Source organism: Schistocerca gregaria, chromosome 2, assembly GCF_023897955.1.
Source record: "Schistocerca gregaria isolate iqSchGreg1 chromosome 2, iqSchGreg1.2, whole genome shotgun sequence".
NCBI classification, from domain to species: domain Eukaryota; kingdom Metazoa; phylum Arthropoda; class Insecta; order Orthoptera; family Acrididae; genus Schistocerca; species Schistocerca gregaria.
The window spans coordinates 493,511,174-493,529,579 of record NC_064921.1 but is presented as its reverse complement, the minus strand read 5'-3'; the positions used below and the strand labels follow the sequence as shown (position 1 = coordinate 493,529,579).

Below are 18,406 nucleotides of genomic sequence, written 5' to 3'. Positions count from 1 at the left end.
CTGGCAGTGAACAAAAGCACTGTGAGTCGTTGGGCGACGCGTTTGTCACCATCGCTGCAACGTCGCGCAAACCTGGCCGGTTTCCCGCGTGCCGGTCGGCCGCACACAGCTGTGACTCCTGCAGTTGGGAACGTGCGGATACGTTCATTGGAAGTCATCCTCAGGTCACGGTAAAGTCACGGCGACGGCCTTGGTGGACTCTGGAGATGTTATTCTGTTTGATATACTCCCTCTTGGTGCAACGATCGTATCTGAAGTCGTTACTTCAGTTTCCTGAGGGTAGCACAATGCACTTCAATGTGTTCGTCGTCACAAAAAGGCAAACGAACTTCTCCATCACGACACAAGGCCGCACACAAGTATGTGTACGCGCGAGCAGCTCACTAAACTTCCCTGGATTGTTCCTCCTCGCCCTGTCCAGCCCGAATCTCGCACCTTCAGACCTCCATCTGCTTGGTCCCATTAAGGATGCTCTCTGTAGGAAGCAGTACGTGAATAATGTGGAAGTTACTGATGCAGTAAGACTTTGGCTCCGACGTCGACCAGTAGTGTGACACCACGCGGGAATACAGTCCCTCCCAGTTTGGTGGCTTAAGACCGTCGCACTGAACGGAGATGATGATGAAAAATAGGCTAGTGTAGTCATAAGAATGGGGAATAAAACTGTGTATTGGAACCCTGAATAAAACCAACCGGCTTCCAGAAAAAAAATTTAGTGCATTACTTACTGAACGCCACTCTTATTTATCTCGAGTTAGGGTTGTACGGATGCGCAACATGGACGAGAAGCAATTCAGACGAGAACACAGTAGCTTTTGAGACGAGGTGCTACAGAAGAAAGAACAACTTAAGATGGATATGTCGCGTAACTACCGAGGAGGTACTGAATCGAACTGGTGGGAAAAATGTGTGTTAGAACTTGACTAAAAAAAAAAGAGATCGGTTGATTTGATCGGGCACATTCTGCGACATCAAGGTTTCATCAGTATAGTACTGACGGGAAGTTTGTGGGGTAGAAACTGTAGAGGAAGACCGAGGCTATATTTACTACAGTACGCAAGTTGAAATGAATGTACGTTGCAGTAGTAACAAGGAGATGAAAAGGGTTGTACAGGATAGAGTCGCGTGTAGAGCTGCACCAAACCAGTCTTCGCACTGACGACGAGGACAAACTACTTTACACTGTTATCCATGGTCATCAACGATCTGAATAATGGTGCGGAACGCATGTCTCGTTCGAGTCTATCACGACAGCAGTTATATAGCTAAATGACAGCCGTACATTGTATACACTCACGTACGGTGCCTATAAAGTTTGGAGATCATAAGTAACCTTTTGACAATGGCACATTGCCGAAATCAGCCGATTATGTGGAGTAAGTGAGCCTGAGTAATCTAGTGTAAAGGCGTGTGCTTGGAAACAGATAGGTTGTGGGATCGAATGCCGTTCGAACGATGGGAAATTTTCAGTCTGCCAAGTATCAAGCTTTCACCTCTCAGTGATTGGAATATTCGTAAGGGATGGCATATGCTTCGGACTCCACGTTAAACGGTATGCCCTTTTCCACAGAAGGTTTACTAGGATAGTTTAGGGGCTCACAAGTACGCGAAGTGACGTCCAATTGAAAGACTAGCTCCAGGCCGTTGAGACACTGGAAATTATTAACGACTACGTGTTACAGGTAAGAGGAGGAGGTAAAGGCCAGTGTCTTTTAGTAAATTTAATAAATGCAGTCTCCGAAAGATTATATCTTTGTACAGCAAACACTTAACACCGCAGATCTAATTTGCGTGCATGCCTTCAAGTTTTATCTGCGAATTACACAGATGCACAATATGTTATAATCAACTATAGATCATGCTCCCCAGCTTGCAGCGAAAGCAACCACCTGCGTTTCCTGAGATGACGATTGTGACACAAAATTCCAAGACGCAATATACGTCTACATTCGTCGCACAACCTGAAGGCAACTCTTTAGGGCATCGGTCCAATGGCACAAGGAATCCTCATTTTTCAGTTTCAGGTTAGCACGTTAACTGCGCCGCGGCTCAACAAGGTGATAACGCAATTGAACAAAAATATGGTATACTATTTGATTCACTTAGAAGTCACCTACATGTGACAAATGACAATACCTTCTACAGTACTTCACTTCTAGTCTGCACAACATTTCAGCACGACTCTTTGCTCTCTTCCTTCACGTCATAGTTTAGTAAAAATTCTGCACGTTATTACTGTTTTCCCCGCCACCTATTCGCCTCGTGCCTGAACCTTAGCATAAAATTTTCTTAAATTAGCGCATCTAAATGCCTCTTATTTCGTGTCTCATATTGCCTGCTTCTGATATTATGTCGTTATTTCGTTTCCATGTCAAACCACTCTTACAAAACATCGTACCCTGGCTATATTACGTCGTATAATTTCTTCGTATTTGCCCATTTAAAAAAATATTAATATGGCCTACATTGTCTTTGACTGAAAAAAGATGGTTCAGGAAAATGTATAGCTATTGTCTCTCACTTTTCTGTTTACTTCCTTCGTAGTGGCAATTCCGATACGTACTATTTACGAAGCATCGGTAAGTCGCAATGACCGAACAAGAATTGAGACATGAAATCAATTTACTGACCAATAGTCGCCTTAATATAGTTGTTAGAATTATATTTAGCAGTATCTGTTTGTAAGCAGAAAACGAGTACATTTATTGGTATCAGCTCGGAACGATACCGTGCACAAACATTAAACATCCGTGGACTTCAGAACTTCAAGCGAAGAATACTGGCTTTTAGCTTCTTATGAAGTACACGCAGGCACATGGGAATGGTAATGGAAGAATTCAGAAGGAAGGACAAGTCATCGTTGAACGTCGTCTTCACGTCGAAGGTAGTAATTGCTAAAGGAAGCACTCAGTTGTATAAGGACGGATCTGCTGTGATCCGTTATAGAACCATTCCACAGTTTGACAGTTGTAATCCGGGGGGGGGGGGGGGGGGGGCATGGAAAATCTTTACCAGTACGAGCAGAGAAGGATTTGATGTCTGTTCCTCCCGAATAGGCTGAACTACTTCACTGCAGCAAGTCACTGGAGTAAAAGAGCGTTACAGGTGCATCTTACTTTGTACATAGCGACATGGATGATGTTCTATTTCTGCGTATTTGTATAGCTGCGCCTTTCTCAATCCATACCTAACACCACCTTGGATAGTTTGAACTTGATGTGGAACTGTATACCGATATTAATTTTGCATAGGCAAAATATGGAATTCATTATTGGCTCACTAGAAATTTTCGACGTTATCAAAAATAAGGACAAGAAGGGGTGATGGGGAGGGGGCGGGGCGCAAAGGCTCTGTTCCCTTGGTGCCCATATATTCCCCATTCTTCTGCTGAGACATGTAAATCGGTCACAACTGCGCTTCCAGTTTAAGATTAGCGCAGTTTGCCACATGCAGGTTGCGGCTACTTGAAGAAGGCGCTCTCCTACTCGCGGAGGCTAGCGAAGTACATCAGCTGTCCCTGCGCTTTATCGGCGACCAGGTATTGATCGGCGATGTCCAGGAGCGCCCACTGATGCCACTGTGTTACCGGTACACGGGGGCTCCGAGGCTGGAGGACCAGAATGTGGCTGTCCGGGTCGACGCACGCAATCAGCGGACTCTCTTGGACCTCGGGTAGAAACGTAACCTAGCTGCAGTATTGTCCGACGTTCAAAATGAAAGGAAACGAGCTTACAATAGTTTGTGACACCTGATCACATTAGTTCAGTTGTTACAACGCTCATTCAGGAAAATGAAAAACTTGTCTCCAGCGCCTACTCAATTTTTAATGTGGTCTCCCTAAAATGACAATAAGTTTGTAGACGTCAGAAGATGTGTCCTGCGCAAGGAAGGAAGCGAAAGCGAAAGATACAACTGCACGTAGCCTCAGCAGGCAGTAGGTAATGAACTAACCATCAGTGATGGAACGTCGCGACAACGCCGAAGTTTGTTAAGGACTGGCACACGAGCTGCCCACCTTCGCGCTTCACGGTAAATGCCTTACCAATTCCAGCCACCTGAGCACGCTTCACATCCCGGCTCGAAGCTCCAACATGTCAGTAGGCGCTCTTTACTATTTCATATACAACATAACCTCTCTTTCATTCCTTGCTGGCATTTGGTAGTGGGAGAATGGCTTGTCCGCTGAGTACATGTGTTCTGCAGGATAATAATTTAACTTTGCGAAGGGCAAATTTTTGAAAGCATATTAACAGCCCGCGCACGAACATTCAATTAGCGCAGAAACAAGGCAGTAACGGTGCGATTCCGGTAATGGGTATGGAGAGCAACAGAACTCCCAACGGCAAACACTATTTCTACCGGAAATAAACGTACTCAACCGTTACCTTAAGGTCAAAACCAATTAGCGATAAAATCAATATCAAGCGAAAACAGAAAAAAGCTGCATATCATTGAATTTCGTACAACCCACTGAAGATTCCATAAACCCATAAAGACTGCAGTTGTAGGCCTAATATACGAAACACATTGTAAGTGCGGTGCCTTCTACATGGAGAAAAACGGAAGGGCTAATGGCACCTACCGCAGAACACTAACGCCATATTCCACCGGAGCGACACCATAGACTGGCACTACCAAGTCATCATTACGATTCACAGCAGCCTGTAAGGTTCCAAGAATCGCCAGCACACGCAGGAGACGACAATACGCGCACACAAAATACGAGAGGCACCTGAAATCCCAAAACAGCCTAAGAACATCAGTAGAGAGAACGGCCATGGGCTCCCTACGTCGTGGCTGCAACAATCCCGGCACAGCGGGTAGAATTTAATTCAGGTCTGTAGCCTCATCAAATAAACATGCAGCACATGCAGAAGTGGCTTCACTTTTCCGCGAATGACATCACATCAGGAAAACACAGCCGCTGCCGACAAATAATTGGAAAATGGAAGTTGAAGGAAATATCTGATGTGTTGGATACGAGTAAATTGTAGTGGTATGTGCATAGAAGAGGAATGGATGAAATACATATTGGGGTGGACAACTGAAGGAAGAGGAGGAAAAGGACGACCCATGAGCATCTGGATCCAAAGTGTAAAATTAATGATGAATACATTTGGTGTAAAAGAGGATATACAAAATCTAAATACATGGAAGAACATCGTGAATAGATACTTACACTATCTGAACAACCCTATGTCATGCGGAATTTTATCACTGTACGTCACGAGAAGCGGACCTGCCTTTATAAATGGAGACTGGGATTTTAGTGTTGTCAGCAGAGTAGCAGTAACTGCTAAGTTCGTCGGTAGGGAGGGCCGAGTAACTTCGAACCTGGATTATTCATTGGATGTCACCTGAGTAACAGATCCATCAGGGACATTTCAACTCTTCTAAACCAGTCGTAGTCAACTGTTGGTAACAGGAATGTCACTTGTAAATACGAAGGAACAACAACAACAACAACAACAACTGAAACAAGATCATGATCAGGCAGACATCTTGTAATGATTGACAGGGGCCGACAAGCATAGTTGAGGATGGTTGTAAAAAAAGAAGTGACAAATCAGAGGAAGAAATCCTTGCCAGCAGTGCACCGAGCACTAATACTGTGCACATGTACATGCAAAGAATGGGGCACCGTAGTGAAACAGTTCCTCGTGACCGTCATACTTTGTAGTCAGTGTTACACGATGCTTGACGTGGTGCAAAAAGTAACGCCACTGGGAAGTGGATGGCAAAAAAACTAATGATTATTCGCTCTATAAACTGCGCCAATTAGGTGGAGGGGTTTCGCAATGCCTCAAAAGTAACAGGCATAATCCTGCCAGTAAGCAGCATCTGTTAGGCAATGGTTTGTGGACAATAACATTCCTGAAATGGACTGAACTGCCCAGAGTCACAATCTGGAACGAGTGGAACACCTTTGGGATAACTGAGAACGTTGACTTATCGTTAGGGACAGCTCCGCCCGAAGCGAGAATAAAATGGCTCTGTTCACTATGGGACTTACTTCTGAGGTCATCAGTCCCCTAGAACTTAGAACTACTTAAATCTAACTAACCCAAGGACATCACACACATCCATGCCCGAGGCAGGATTCGAACCTGCGGTCGTGCGGTTCCAGACAGTAGCGCCTAGAACCGCTCGGCCACCACGGCCAGCGAAGCGAGAATGACCAACAGCATTTCACCACATTCGGCTCGGGTCACGTGACGTCGCCCGCTTGCTACTGCGGGGACTCCATATTGAATTTCATCGTATTCTGTTTCTTTCTGTATTACAACTTGCTCTCATGTCAGTATGCCTTTTGAAGGCAATGGCGCATCGAAGAGTTATCACAAACATCATTCTGCGTACTATTTATTACAATTAAGAAGGCATTTAACGACACATCAGTGGAAATCATGTAATAAATAATATCCAAGTTTTGAGGTCGATGCGAACATCGTGTTCTTAATTTAAGTGACATGTGGTTGCGGTGTCTGAGGGAGCAGGTTCGCGTCCTGCTACATGCAAATATTTTTCCCGATTTTCATGTTTGTAACAGATTTTGGTTCTTTCTTATTCATGTAATAGAACAATTTTCTATAAAGTTCGATATTACATACAAGAGCGTACTCTCTCTCTGTAACGAGTAATTGTAATTATCTGATTAAAGAACGAAAGATCAAGCTCCTTTAAGTGAAAGAAACAGCAATAATATTTGCTTCCTAGCTAGTCACGAATACACTTCTGTTTATTCTGAGGAAGTCGCGACTTCCGAGGGTGTGGTTAGGCAGGAACGAGCAAAGTTCAAATTTCTGTGAGTAACAATGAACTCTCTGCAAAGTAGAGAATGGACATTAATATTACGGCATCCGACTGTCTTGTACCATAATTTTCCTAACTCGCGTTTTACGTCTCGCGAAATAATCATTTAAAGACGAAATATACACATAATTGTAGCATGTGCCACTATTCGCCAAGGCAATTCAATACAAATTGTGCTAGAAATTACAAAAAGTTTTCGTTTTACAATATGTCAGTGTCCCAGAAGCACATGCGAGCCAAACGAGCACTGAAGTATTAAAGATAAGGACTAAGTTTCATTTCCCTCCCCTTTTTCACAAAATAACTGCAGCAATAAAATACAATGTTCCGTGAATCATTTGCTAATAAATCGTTCACATAAGGTTTCACGTGTAATCATTAAGCTTTCGGCATGTCTGCCATGGAGCCCGCAAAACAGAGAAGATAAAAATGTCTCCGCCAGACCGCACACAAGCTTATCCGAAACGAAGTAATCGCATTGGCTCCTACTACCCTGGTATGCTATTGGTCCTTCACGTTTCGGGCCGAGTTGTCCCTAGCCTTATGTGAACTTCCATTTCGCTCCGAATCCCGAGGTCCAGCATCACTACCTTCTCTAGTCTCCGCTCTTGAGGGCACCCTGCTGAAAGTATCACCACCACACTTCATGCCGTCAAAAAAATGAAGTGTGGATACTAGCGAGTGTCCGGATACTTCTGACCAGCTACTGCATGCGCTGATATGTTGGAGATAAAACCTCTACACTGATGAAATTTGCTATTATTAGCAATGTACCCAGAAAATCCCATTATAGCATACGTCTAGCTGTAGAGGAAGATTTCCATTTTGCTAATCTGTACCGGAGATTTGTAACAACACGCAGCCGCCACATATCCACTCACCGTGTACGTCGTCGTCTCGATTGGGGGCGGGGCAGAAGCGGGTCGGCGCTCCCCGAGAGGGGCGCCGTCCTTTCCGGGACCTCCGCCATCAGAATCTGTAAACAAGAAAGGAAGGAAATTAATACGCAATAGCGTAAACAAGTATTCTGCACTCACTGGAGTCTCCTGGTGAGGTATGTCCCTCAAACAGATGAACTTTAAGTGATGTCTCGAAAACTGTTATTGGAAACTTACTTTAAAACTAGTGTGAAAGTGCCATGTTTCACGGAACTGTCAAGAACTACTGACAACATTATTATTTATTATCAGTTTCAATTTTTTGATGATCTTCTGTTATTACAGGACTAGCAACAGTCCAGGAGGCAGCCTTCTTTATTGATGCCCTGTAGTAAACAGTTGTCAGGGCCCGATATTCGACCACCACTCACGCCAAAATTGCAGAAATATCATTTTTTTTAAATCGAAAGGAGTCAAAAATTATTTCTTTCCCTGTATTCAAAAGTAAATGATGGCGCCAGCGTTTTGATGCATTGTTTTCGCAACAGGACACAATACCTAAAGGACTTTCTCGCGCATTTCCGAGTACTACAATATCATGTGCGAAGTAACAGTGTAATGTCAACCAGGAATCCCGGCATTAAACGTTCGCTGAAAACAAAATTCAATTGTGTAATCAGAAACTGAAGTTAATATTTTTACTCGGAAACTAATATCGTAATTGGAGATGCATTGACGAATCCAACAAGGCCAGGTTCCACTTAAGACACAGCTGACCTGTATGTAGTACTCTTGAGTCGAGTCTTTTACATTTGCTTTTCCCTGAAGTAACAGAGTTAATATTGCTTAGCTACTTAATTTTTGGTCTCCTTTTGTTCTGGTATCTTAGCACACTGGGAATGGAAATATTGTTTTCTGCGCTCCGGTAGTAAGATTCTGATTGGAAAGTTGTAAACACTCTGCTTCCAATGGTAACGAGATGATAATGGCTAATGTTTGCAACTGGCTGGATGAATACCAACAGTGCAAGCCAATTTACTGCGCCCGTCAGCCACGCTTTTAAACGTAAATCAAGGTAGGTCACGCAGTCTGGCATCTGGATACCAAGCGACTGCCTGCGATAGGAACGTGAAACACAAGCGAATGTTTATTGCCGTATGCCTGTAGTTCCAACAGGCGCGCCGACAACTTGTGAAGCACGTAGACTGCTCTCTCAAGGTCGCCACGCGTCTCCAATACAGCCCCAATGACGCCTCCCTGACGTCATCGATGGGACAGCGCACACACACAGTAGGTTGCATAAACATTCCACCTGTGGTGCTTCTCTGTGAGCCCTTAAAATCCGGTGTAAACAGAAGGGAAAAAATTCCACCTTTAACAGCCATCGTTCTGGGTTGATGGCTCAAACAGTAAATAGCAATTCGCCTCAAGATTAGAAGTTCTTACCTTTGTCTTACCGTATTTTTTCACTGGTCGTTAGTACGACAGACTCCAGGCTTATGACGAAGGGCAATAAATTCATAGGCGGTAGTAGTCAAAACTAAGCTTCAGTTGATGAGAAGTTTACCTGCACGTTCGGCAGTACTATCCTTAACCTTGTAAAATAAGGTATAGCATTTGTTGTTTCAGGTCCCAAGAAGTGTATAGTACTTAATGTTAATTGCCACACAGGGAATGAATACGTTTACGAACGACAGCATTGCTCTAAAATATTTCCGGCGGCACAAAGTCAAATTCATCTCTCGAAAGGGACCAACCTGGCACTCAGTTACATCAGAAATTATCAGGGCATTTTGAAAAGTAATGCCTACGAAATTTTTACGTGGACACACCGAAAGATCGTCAAAAGAATTCTTATTACAGTTCTACATCTTTATTCTTCTGATAACATATCTGCTATCCCCTGACGAACTGTAGCGTGTTAACATGGCTGTGTGTTTCGTAAGTATGTACGTGCGTGCGTTACAGCGTGCCGTAATCGAGTTTCGAATTTGAAGAAATCGTGCACACGTAGAGCACCCTCTCTTTCAGCATAACAATGCCAGACGAGCGCTGTGACAGTTGCATCAATGCGATGCCTTGGGTTTACTGTCATCAATCATCCCCCATACCGTTCCCATCTGGCTCCACCCCGTTTTCACCTACTTCCAAAACAAAGATCACCTTTGGAAACTTCACTTCACTTGAATAGCGATGAAGCGGTGCAGAGTTCGTCGGCAGAGTGACTATGTTGAAAAATTAAATATGTAGAAATTAAGAACAAGCATGTAGAATTTTAATAAAGTTTGTTTTATTTAAAAAGCTTGAAGAGTTTCCACATAAAAAATTCGGAGTCATTACTTTTCTGCACGCCCTAGTGAGAGCATGCTCCGGAAGTGTGACAGAAGGAACAACTAAGGTCTTTGTTAAAAATAAATACACTTTAGCACGATGACAGTAACATTTTAACTGACACCTCAAAATCTGACCGAAGGGCTTTTAACAACAAGACGAGCATGGATATTTTTAATAACAACTCAGTGCCGCGCTAGGACTTAGAGATTCCGTCGAATGTTCTTTGCCTAAGCAACGATATTATTAAGCGCGCCTATATCAATTTGTTTCGATGACAACTCAAAGCAGGTGCCCAGAGCAGTGAACATCGTCTGTAGGAGGCACTTGGCGTGACAATCACGGGTACGTGTCGCGTGTATCAACCAGTTACGGAACACTTGATACACGTGCGCTCAGTTTTTTTTTTTTAACTCAAGTGGCAACTTTTCTGTCGTAAATTACATTGTTTTCCTCGAGAAGTAAAAACAAGTACTCCACTGAGATGTCTCGAGGCCGGAACGACACTGCAATTAATTCTTAAGTGCTCCCACGAATGACCGGAGGTAGTGGCTGCACATGAGCCAATATCGGTTTAAATATTCCTACTGCGGGTAACACAATCACGTCATAGACGCCTCAGTGTGATACAACTATTCGGCATGCCAGTGTGAATCACAGACCGACCTTGACGCCCGCCGAACGAGCGCTGCGAGTCAACACTTTTTGCATGCTGTCTTACAGCCGCAAATTTCTCCAAAGCTATGGTCTATCATTCATGTTCATCGTATTCGTAATCTGGTGATTAAACACTCTACGTCAAGCAGAGAGAAAACAGCGTTAAACATGACACGTCAACTGACGTTTTCTTAATTTATTTTCTGCCAGTTTCGAGAATAACCCAATATGTTTTATACTAAGAAGTTCAACAAAAAGTAAGAAATATTGGTCATCCAAACAGCACACGATCAAGTTTTTTCACGTTCTAAGGATACAGCCTGGTGGAGAATTTCTCTAATAAACGACAGCGGAAATGGCAACTCTGTCAATACATGTAAATCCGACACAGTAACACTTCCTGACAGACAGAATCGTCGTCTTTTTAATATTTAAAGTATTCAATTTCAAAATTCGGTATTCACAATTGTTATTTCACCAATTTAGCCATTCTCAAATATAGTACAGTGAAAATTGTGTGCTTTAGCAAGTATAAAAACTCAGAAGTATCTGACGTGTGTATATGTCGCCATCATCACACTCACCTCTAACGAGGTCGTTAAGAGACGGAGCATAAAGCTCGGAGAAATGAAGGACGAAGTAGGGAATCAGCCGCGTCTTTTCACAGGAAACGTCCCGACATTCGACGTAAGTGATTTAGTAAAGTCGCGGAAAACCAAAATCTGGTTGGGCGGACGTAAGTTTGAGCCTGAGCCGTCGTTCTCCCGAATCTGAGTCCCGTGTTAACCACTGCGCCACCTCGCTCGGTCACTGACCTGATATTTCACTTTGTTGGCATCTTTGAGGTGACAGGACGCCAACTAAACTAAATGATTTTTTATTATAAACAACTGTCAACTGATAAGACCTCCTTTCATATGAAATATTTGTAACAATGTCACTGTATGGCGTGAGGAGTCAAATTTCAAAACGATTAACTTTTGGGAAGTAATACTTTTTTAATGCTCTTCGCAAATATATTACTTTTTTCTTATTCTGTTACACTTATTCTCCGTAATGAACAATTTATGAATACTGCATCTCAACATAAGATCGGGATTTCACTGACGAGATCAATGTATCACCACAGTAAACGTGTAACTTCCAACCATTCTAAGTACAAATCACCTTGTGATCATCAGTTGGTACGTCCACAGTAACTACACTAAGCTCCACGACGTAATCTTACAGAAAAATTAAGTTACGTTTTCATCTTTGTGGCGACAAGTAATGGCGTCTGTTAAGTTTCCGTATCGCCTGTTGAGTCTTTGATTTTGTAATATCTGTAACCTGATTTACACAATGTAACGACAACTATCTACTGAGCTACAAAGTTACGTAATGCCAGAATTGCAATAGCACATAATGAAATATGACCAGGTACAAGGAAATAACCTCTTTCGATTTATACTGGTTGATGACCTATCCATCAGTCAATATATTCTTAAAAATTTCCAACTAAACACATCTGGGCAATTTAAAATTTTATCATGCATAAAATTCAGCTACAGAGGTGTATTAAACACTTTTGTTTTCATGAAAGTTTACTATAAATTAGAATTTTTATGCTATTTTATACTAATTGTGACCATGTTGCTTTGTTACGCTAAACAATTTGTTTTGTTTTGCATTAGGGCGCAAAAAACAACTAGGGTCATGGGCGCGCAAGTCAAAACTATAGAACACGAACACCGAAGTTCATCGACTATACATCAGTCCCAATGGACAGACTAGGGAACAGCAAAATAACGGCCAAAGGTGTTGGAGACAGCATTAGGGTCCACGATGACGTCAGCGTCTGTCGGACCGGAAATTGGGGAATGGATCTTGCCCCCCAGAGAGCCGTTGGAGGTTGTCCATCACGACAGAGGAAGGTGTTTAAATGTTAAAAGAACTAGGGAAGGAAATTCATCTAGCTTTTTTCTATCCTGAAGAATGCGACACTTTGCTCGAATCTGTTTATAATGAATGCAGTCTGCCATCGTAGGATGACGGTTAAGAACGCGGAGAGCATGTATCCATGCGTTAATTGCGTTGCAGCATGCCTCAGTCCACCAAGGGACTGGGATACGACATGATTAAAGAGTAAATGCAAGGAATGGAACATCCTGCAGCAGTAAGGATAATGTTTGAGAATCATCACAAGTGGGGAAATTTGTTCTTCGACGGTCGGCAGGGAAGAGTAAAGCTGCCAGTCAGCATTAGCAAGCTGCCATTTGGGTATGCACATAGATGGGGTAAGAGTCAGCAAATGGATAGCACACGGAGAATGGTCACTCGAGTAGGTATCAGAAGGAACAGACCACTCAAGGCGATGGGCAAGCTGGGCACTGCAGAAGGATAGACCCAAATGGGAATAGGTGTACGAGGAGTCGGAAAGGAAAGTGGGTTCTCCAGTGTTAAGTTGGTTGAGAAGGTCAGCCAAGAGGGCACCTCTCCGACAGGTCCTAGGAGAACCCCCAAAGGAGATTATGCGCATTACAAATCACCGAGTAGGAGAAATGGGGGAGGCAGCTTCCCAGTAAGTTGAATGAAGTCTGCCCTGGTGACAGCGAATGATGGAGGGACATAAATAGCACAGAGGGAATAAGTAAGGCGGGGGAGGAAGAGGCGAACTGCCACAGCTTGAAGATTGGTAGTCAGCGAGATGGGTTGACTGTGAATGTCATCCTCTATGAGCAGCGTGACGACCCCATGAGAGGGAATGCGGACATCAGGGGGAAGGTCAAAACAAATCGGAAAGAAATGTGAAAGCTCAAAGCATTCCTGAGGGCGCAATTTCGTTTCCTGCAGGCAGAGTACAAGGGGACGCTGCGACGCTAGAAGCAGCCGTAAATCCTCTTTGTGGGACCTAAGGACGCGAACGTTCCATTGGAGGAGAGTCATGATGAAGAGACTTATGTTTTAGTTCTTGAATAGGTTATTTCTTTCTGACGTACACGGAAGTAAGACTTTCCAGCTCCTGGAGTGAATTTCGGAGACGACAATGTCTGTTTTTAACCTACAGTGGATCGCGACGGAAGTGACATAATTTGCATTAATTTATCGGTGTTATGTCGACAGTCATAGTGTTATGCGACAGTTATATTTCGTGACTGTAGTGTTATGATCTTAAGTTTTTCCTTTGGTCAAGCCGGGCGAACACGTTTTATGCACTAGCCTGTTTCCCACAACTGAGGCAACAGTCTGACCCTTACCGTATGCATGGCAAAGGAATTCCTTGACTCCAAGACCAGGTTGACTTACTGGAGCCTTATGTTTCCAGCCCAAACCCGATGCCCACAGGGTATCTTTCGAATAAACCATGTCGTCAGTTTAGCTATATGAACAATGACCCAAGACTACGGGAATAATAATCCAACTAACTTCCGAAGTAACGTAAAAGGAATCCAGATCCACTTTTAATGGACAAAGCGGCAGTTCACGCTTGAAGTTATGCGACTGGTCTATGTTGAATTATCAGTAGTGCGTAGCCAGCGACCTGCACACATAATTCGGCTTTTCGAAACAATCCCCGCCTCACTATTTTGATCCGAGTCAATTCAGCGGTCTGTTCAGTAGTTATTCTGAACAACAGATACTAGTCATAACTGTGTGTCTGAATCGCACCTTCTAAATTAAACTTTGCTCCTCATGAACCGGCCTTCACAGGGGCTTTCTAGGAACAGCATAGCTCTTCACAGTCGCCTGGTAGCGAGAGCTCGTTTAACAGGAACATCTAGCTGACGCCAACTGCTGTGGTGGAGTACTCTTACGGCAAAACGCGCTCACCTGAGACAGCCTTGCCGGGAAGTGACGTCACCAAGTGCCGCAGCCGCCTGGCACCTTCACTGCAGCTATCCGTCGTTCGCGTTACTGCCGGTTTAGAAGAACATTGTTTTGTAGTAGTTGGATTCGATATGCACCAAGCGAAACTCTTTAGCCGGTCAACAAATGTCAATGCGCTTACCCCTTCGATTACCGCCTCTTCAACTTAGGCGCTTTGCATGGCAATCAGACTTATACAAATAGTTTCTCATGCTGCTTTTAACTAAATAACAGCTTCTCCGTTGGCCTGACGATGTTGAATGGACATCATTCACTCCATTGCATATCGAATGAAAGTGATGAAAGTTTAAACAAAGATTTTCGACAAGCGTATGTTTGGCCAGGAGTCGCTAAAAAGGGAACAGCTCTCTATAGTAACATCCCCTAGTTTTCAATCGTGGCCTTGAAAGAAAATACAGTAAATGTGAATAGAGGCATTTTAGCACAAGAGAGAGAGAGAGAGAGAGAGAGAGAGAGAGAGAGAGAGAGAGAGAGAGAGAGAGAGAGAGAGAGAGAGAGAGAATGTACTGACTGTCTTTAATGGCGGTGTTCATTACAAAACCTTAGCGAATTTAGTTACTTACTTCTTGTAGACCAATATTTGCAATATAATTATTCCAGTATGTGTTGTTTTGAGCGAAAAAAAGTAAGTCACCTCAATGCACAGCACAGACGGTAAAAGAAATATCCGGGAATACTTTTTAAACTGCATGAGGTTGCAACGATTAAGTTATCTGCTTCGTGGTCTGCTTGGCAGTGCACCAAAGGTTGCTAGTTATAAATGTAATCTGAGAGACAATTGAACTGAGAAGAATCCCCGCAACTGTTACGTGCGCTAGAGATTGATACCACCGCTAGAAATGGCCACAACGGGCGCGGACGGCATAGGGAGACCCACACACCGCCCAACCATAAATATGGGACGAGGTCAGCTCGTCAACCAGTCTCAGGGACACCTGATGAAGACGCCGAGTTACGACGTCGAAATATCGTGTTGGGAAGACGCGGACCACCGGCAGTACACCCGATTCAACCAGGTGACAACAAATCGCCGGGAAAGTCTTAGAAATTATCTCGGGTCCATGTCTTACTTGCACGTCTCACGAATTTCCGTTTACGCTTACACTTTTAGATTGATCTAGACGTTTCGGGCTCTAGCACTGCGTAAATTTAATACTTGGGACTGTTTAATGTGAATGACAGTTACATTCGATAGGTGTGAGGCTTATCGAGACAGAACGGAAATAACAGTTACAGTAACAGAAATGAAAAAATCTGACAATCAGCAACAATTTAGATTTTGTCTTATTAAAAGAATATATTCCACGAACTGTACTGCAGAACAACAAAACACGCCAGAATGACTACCGAAATCTCTCAGAGTTGAATGTCAGTAGTTTACGTTCCGGCAGTTTCAAGTTTCCTTACCAGTCGATAGGAACAGTGATGACGTGCAATTGCAAAAGTACAAATTGATTTCTTGATGAAAATATCAATGTTAAAAACTAGCATTCACCTGGAAAGTGCTCATTTTAACGCTTTCACCTGAAGGTCGAAATAGTCTACGAAAGAATGTGGCTTCTTGAGCGATGCCCCTTTTCGCGGCCTGATGGAAGGGGAAGAAAAAGGAGGCAACTAATGCTAAATAAGATACTACATTCACTCAATAATAATTTCTGTTGGTTCACGTCCTTCGCAACAGTACTTACTTCCTCTGAGCAGGCACACCTGCTGATAACCGTTCAACTACTGCCCACATTCCGCGAGGCCTTGTTGTGAAGTTTGGGACTGAGAACAAATCTAGGCATCTGAAATGAGACGACACTACCCCTCTCCTCCATTTGCTAGACAAATTCTGCTGAAAAAAAAAAAAAAAAAAATTCGTCACCCACCAGAATTCGTCCAGCTACACCCGCTTTGGGCACCGCTGCATTGGCCTGTGTTGCCACGTAAATAGTATTTTACCCTTCACAAATATGTTACAACGACAATAAATGTGTTCCTATGTGGCACTACTGACGCTGTTCAATACACACAACACACAGGAATCAGGAATGAGCTGTGTATAACCGCTTTAAACTGGCCAGTCTCCGGTGCGTCGCATTTAACTAAAAACTCGACTCTTGTCAGGTCTAACTGGACAACACTGGCTGAGAAAAAGAGAGCGAACACACGCGTTCAGAAGTAATACTCAGGACGCGCAACCTACTACTTATGCATCCGTTGGGCATGACGATCACTATATACATATACAATGACTGACCAGTTAACAGCAAATATCGTTCTATTTATACATATATTCTCTCTGTCTCTCTCTCTCTCTGAACATACTTTGTTAGAGACAAAACGGGTCTATGCGATTTCACCCAACTAAGAGGGTCTATTAACCACTGATTCATTTACTGATTTCGAACAAAATATCAATTTCACGCGGAGCAGACGACTTAATTATAGGCAACACAAACTGCATATGCAGGTAGTAGTGCGCGTAAAACCGAGCGAGGTGGCGCAGTGGTTAGCACACTGGACTCGCATTCGGGAGGACGACGGTTCAATCCCGTCTCCGGCCATCCTGATTTAGGTTTTCCGTGATTTCCCTAAATCGTTTCAGGTAAATGCCGGGATGGTCCTTTGAAAGGGCACGGCCGATTTCCTTCCCATTCCTTCCTTAACCCGAGCTTGCGCTCCGTCTCTAATGACCTCGTTGTCGACGGGACGTTAAACACTAACCACCAGTGCGCGTAAACTCAGCGACAGCACATTTAAAAAACGCCGACGCGTTAGTAAACATTTCGGTTCTAAAAAATACCTGTTTCCCATAATGTGACCTGGAAATCCGATTTAAAGGCTTTGAAACACTCTGCTTATGACGATAGAAGCACGTTCGTATATAAGTAAATGTATAAATCTGTCTGAAGCACTGCTATAAATTATTTCAATATTTAACCTCTACTCAGTGAACGTATAACAGTTACGTTGGCGCGCGGACACACACTTTCGACACATTGCTGGCCCTGTGAAGCAAACAGGGCCGTAGGATCAAATGTATTCCCTAACTGGTTAATTATTCAAATAAATTTACGGCGGATTCCAAAAAGTTACAGAAATCAATTGTAAGCTACAGAACTAGCTATTAGTCCATAAACGCAAGTTGTCATGACCAAAAGAATACACTAGTGGTTCACCTTTTGGTAGTACGAGCAGAACAGTGACGTTGCTCTCCGCCCTATTTTCGTCCGACGGGATGTGTTTTCCATTGGGAGTGTTATGTGGCGTTGACGTGAAGAGTGTTCATTTCACCGTTCTAAAGGTAATTAAAGTTAGCGGATTAAAATCGATGTTGCCTGTGACAAGAATGCATCATAATTTTATCGAGAATTACGTGAAGCCTGCGGCGAGAATGTATTACAGTATACGACGACTGCCTGTTGGGTCAAGGTGTTTCGTGCGGGTCCTAGTGAGACCGCGAATTTCCATCGCACAGACTATCCACCCATTCCTCATGATCAGATTGAAATCGGAAGTCGTATTATTTTTGTTCACCATCGATGGACTGTCCGGGAATTATCGTTGAGGTTGGTCTCTGTAAGTCATCAAACGCCTTGGTAGATACGCACGGGATGTCTTAACATGAGGAAACTTGCGACCCGTTGGGTTCCACATCGATTCACCGACGTACAGAAATGACACCGGTATGTAATGACTGGCTTCACCTGGACGGATACTGCAACGAAGGAGATATTTCCGCAGCGTATCGTCCCCACTGATGAGATGGGGACACGATCCTATGAACCTGAATTAAAGCGTCATTCGAATGAACGACGTCACCTAGTTTAGCCACGTCCACAGAAACTGACGCAGGAACCAAGTCGGCCGACAGT

At 43.6% G+C, this 18,406-nt stretch overlaps 1 protein-coding gene across 1 annotated transcript in view; it reads right to left on the bottom strand.

Annotated features, from left to right (window-relative positions):
- Positions 1-18,406, bottom strand: part of LOC126328053 (nuclear receptor coactivator 7-like) — a 771,498-nt gene that overhangs the window by 305,977 nt on the left and 447,115 nt on the right. Inside the window, 1 exon segment of the mRNA XM_049995955.1 lies at positions 7,695-7,789. Within this exon segment, the coding sequence (XP_049851912.1) occupies positions 7,695-7,789 (95 nt within the window).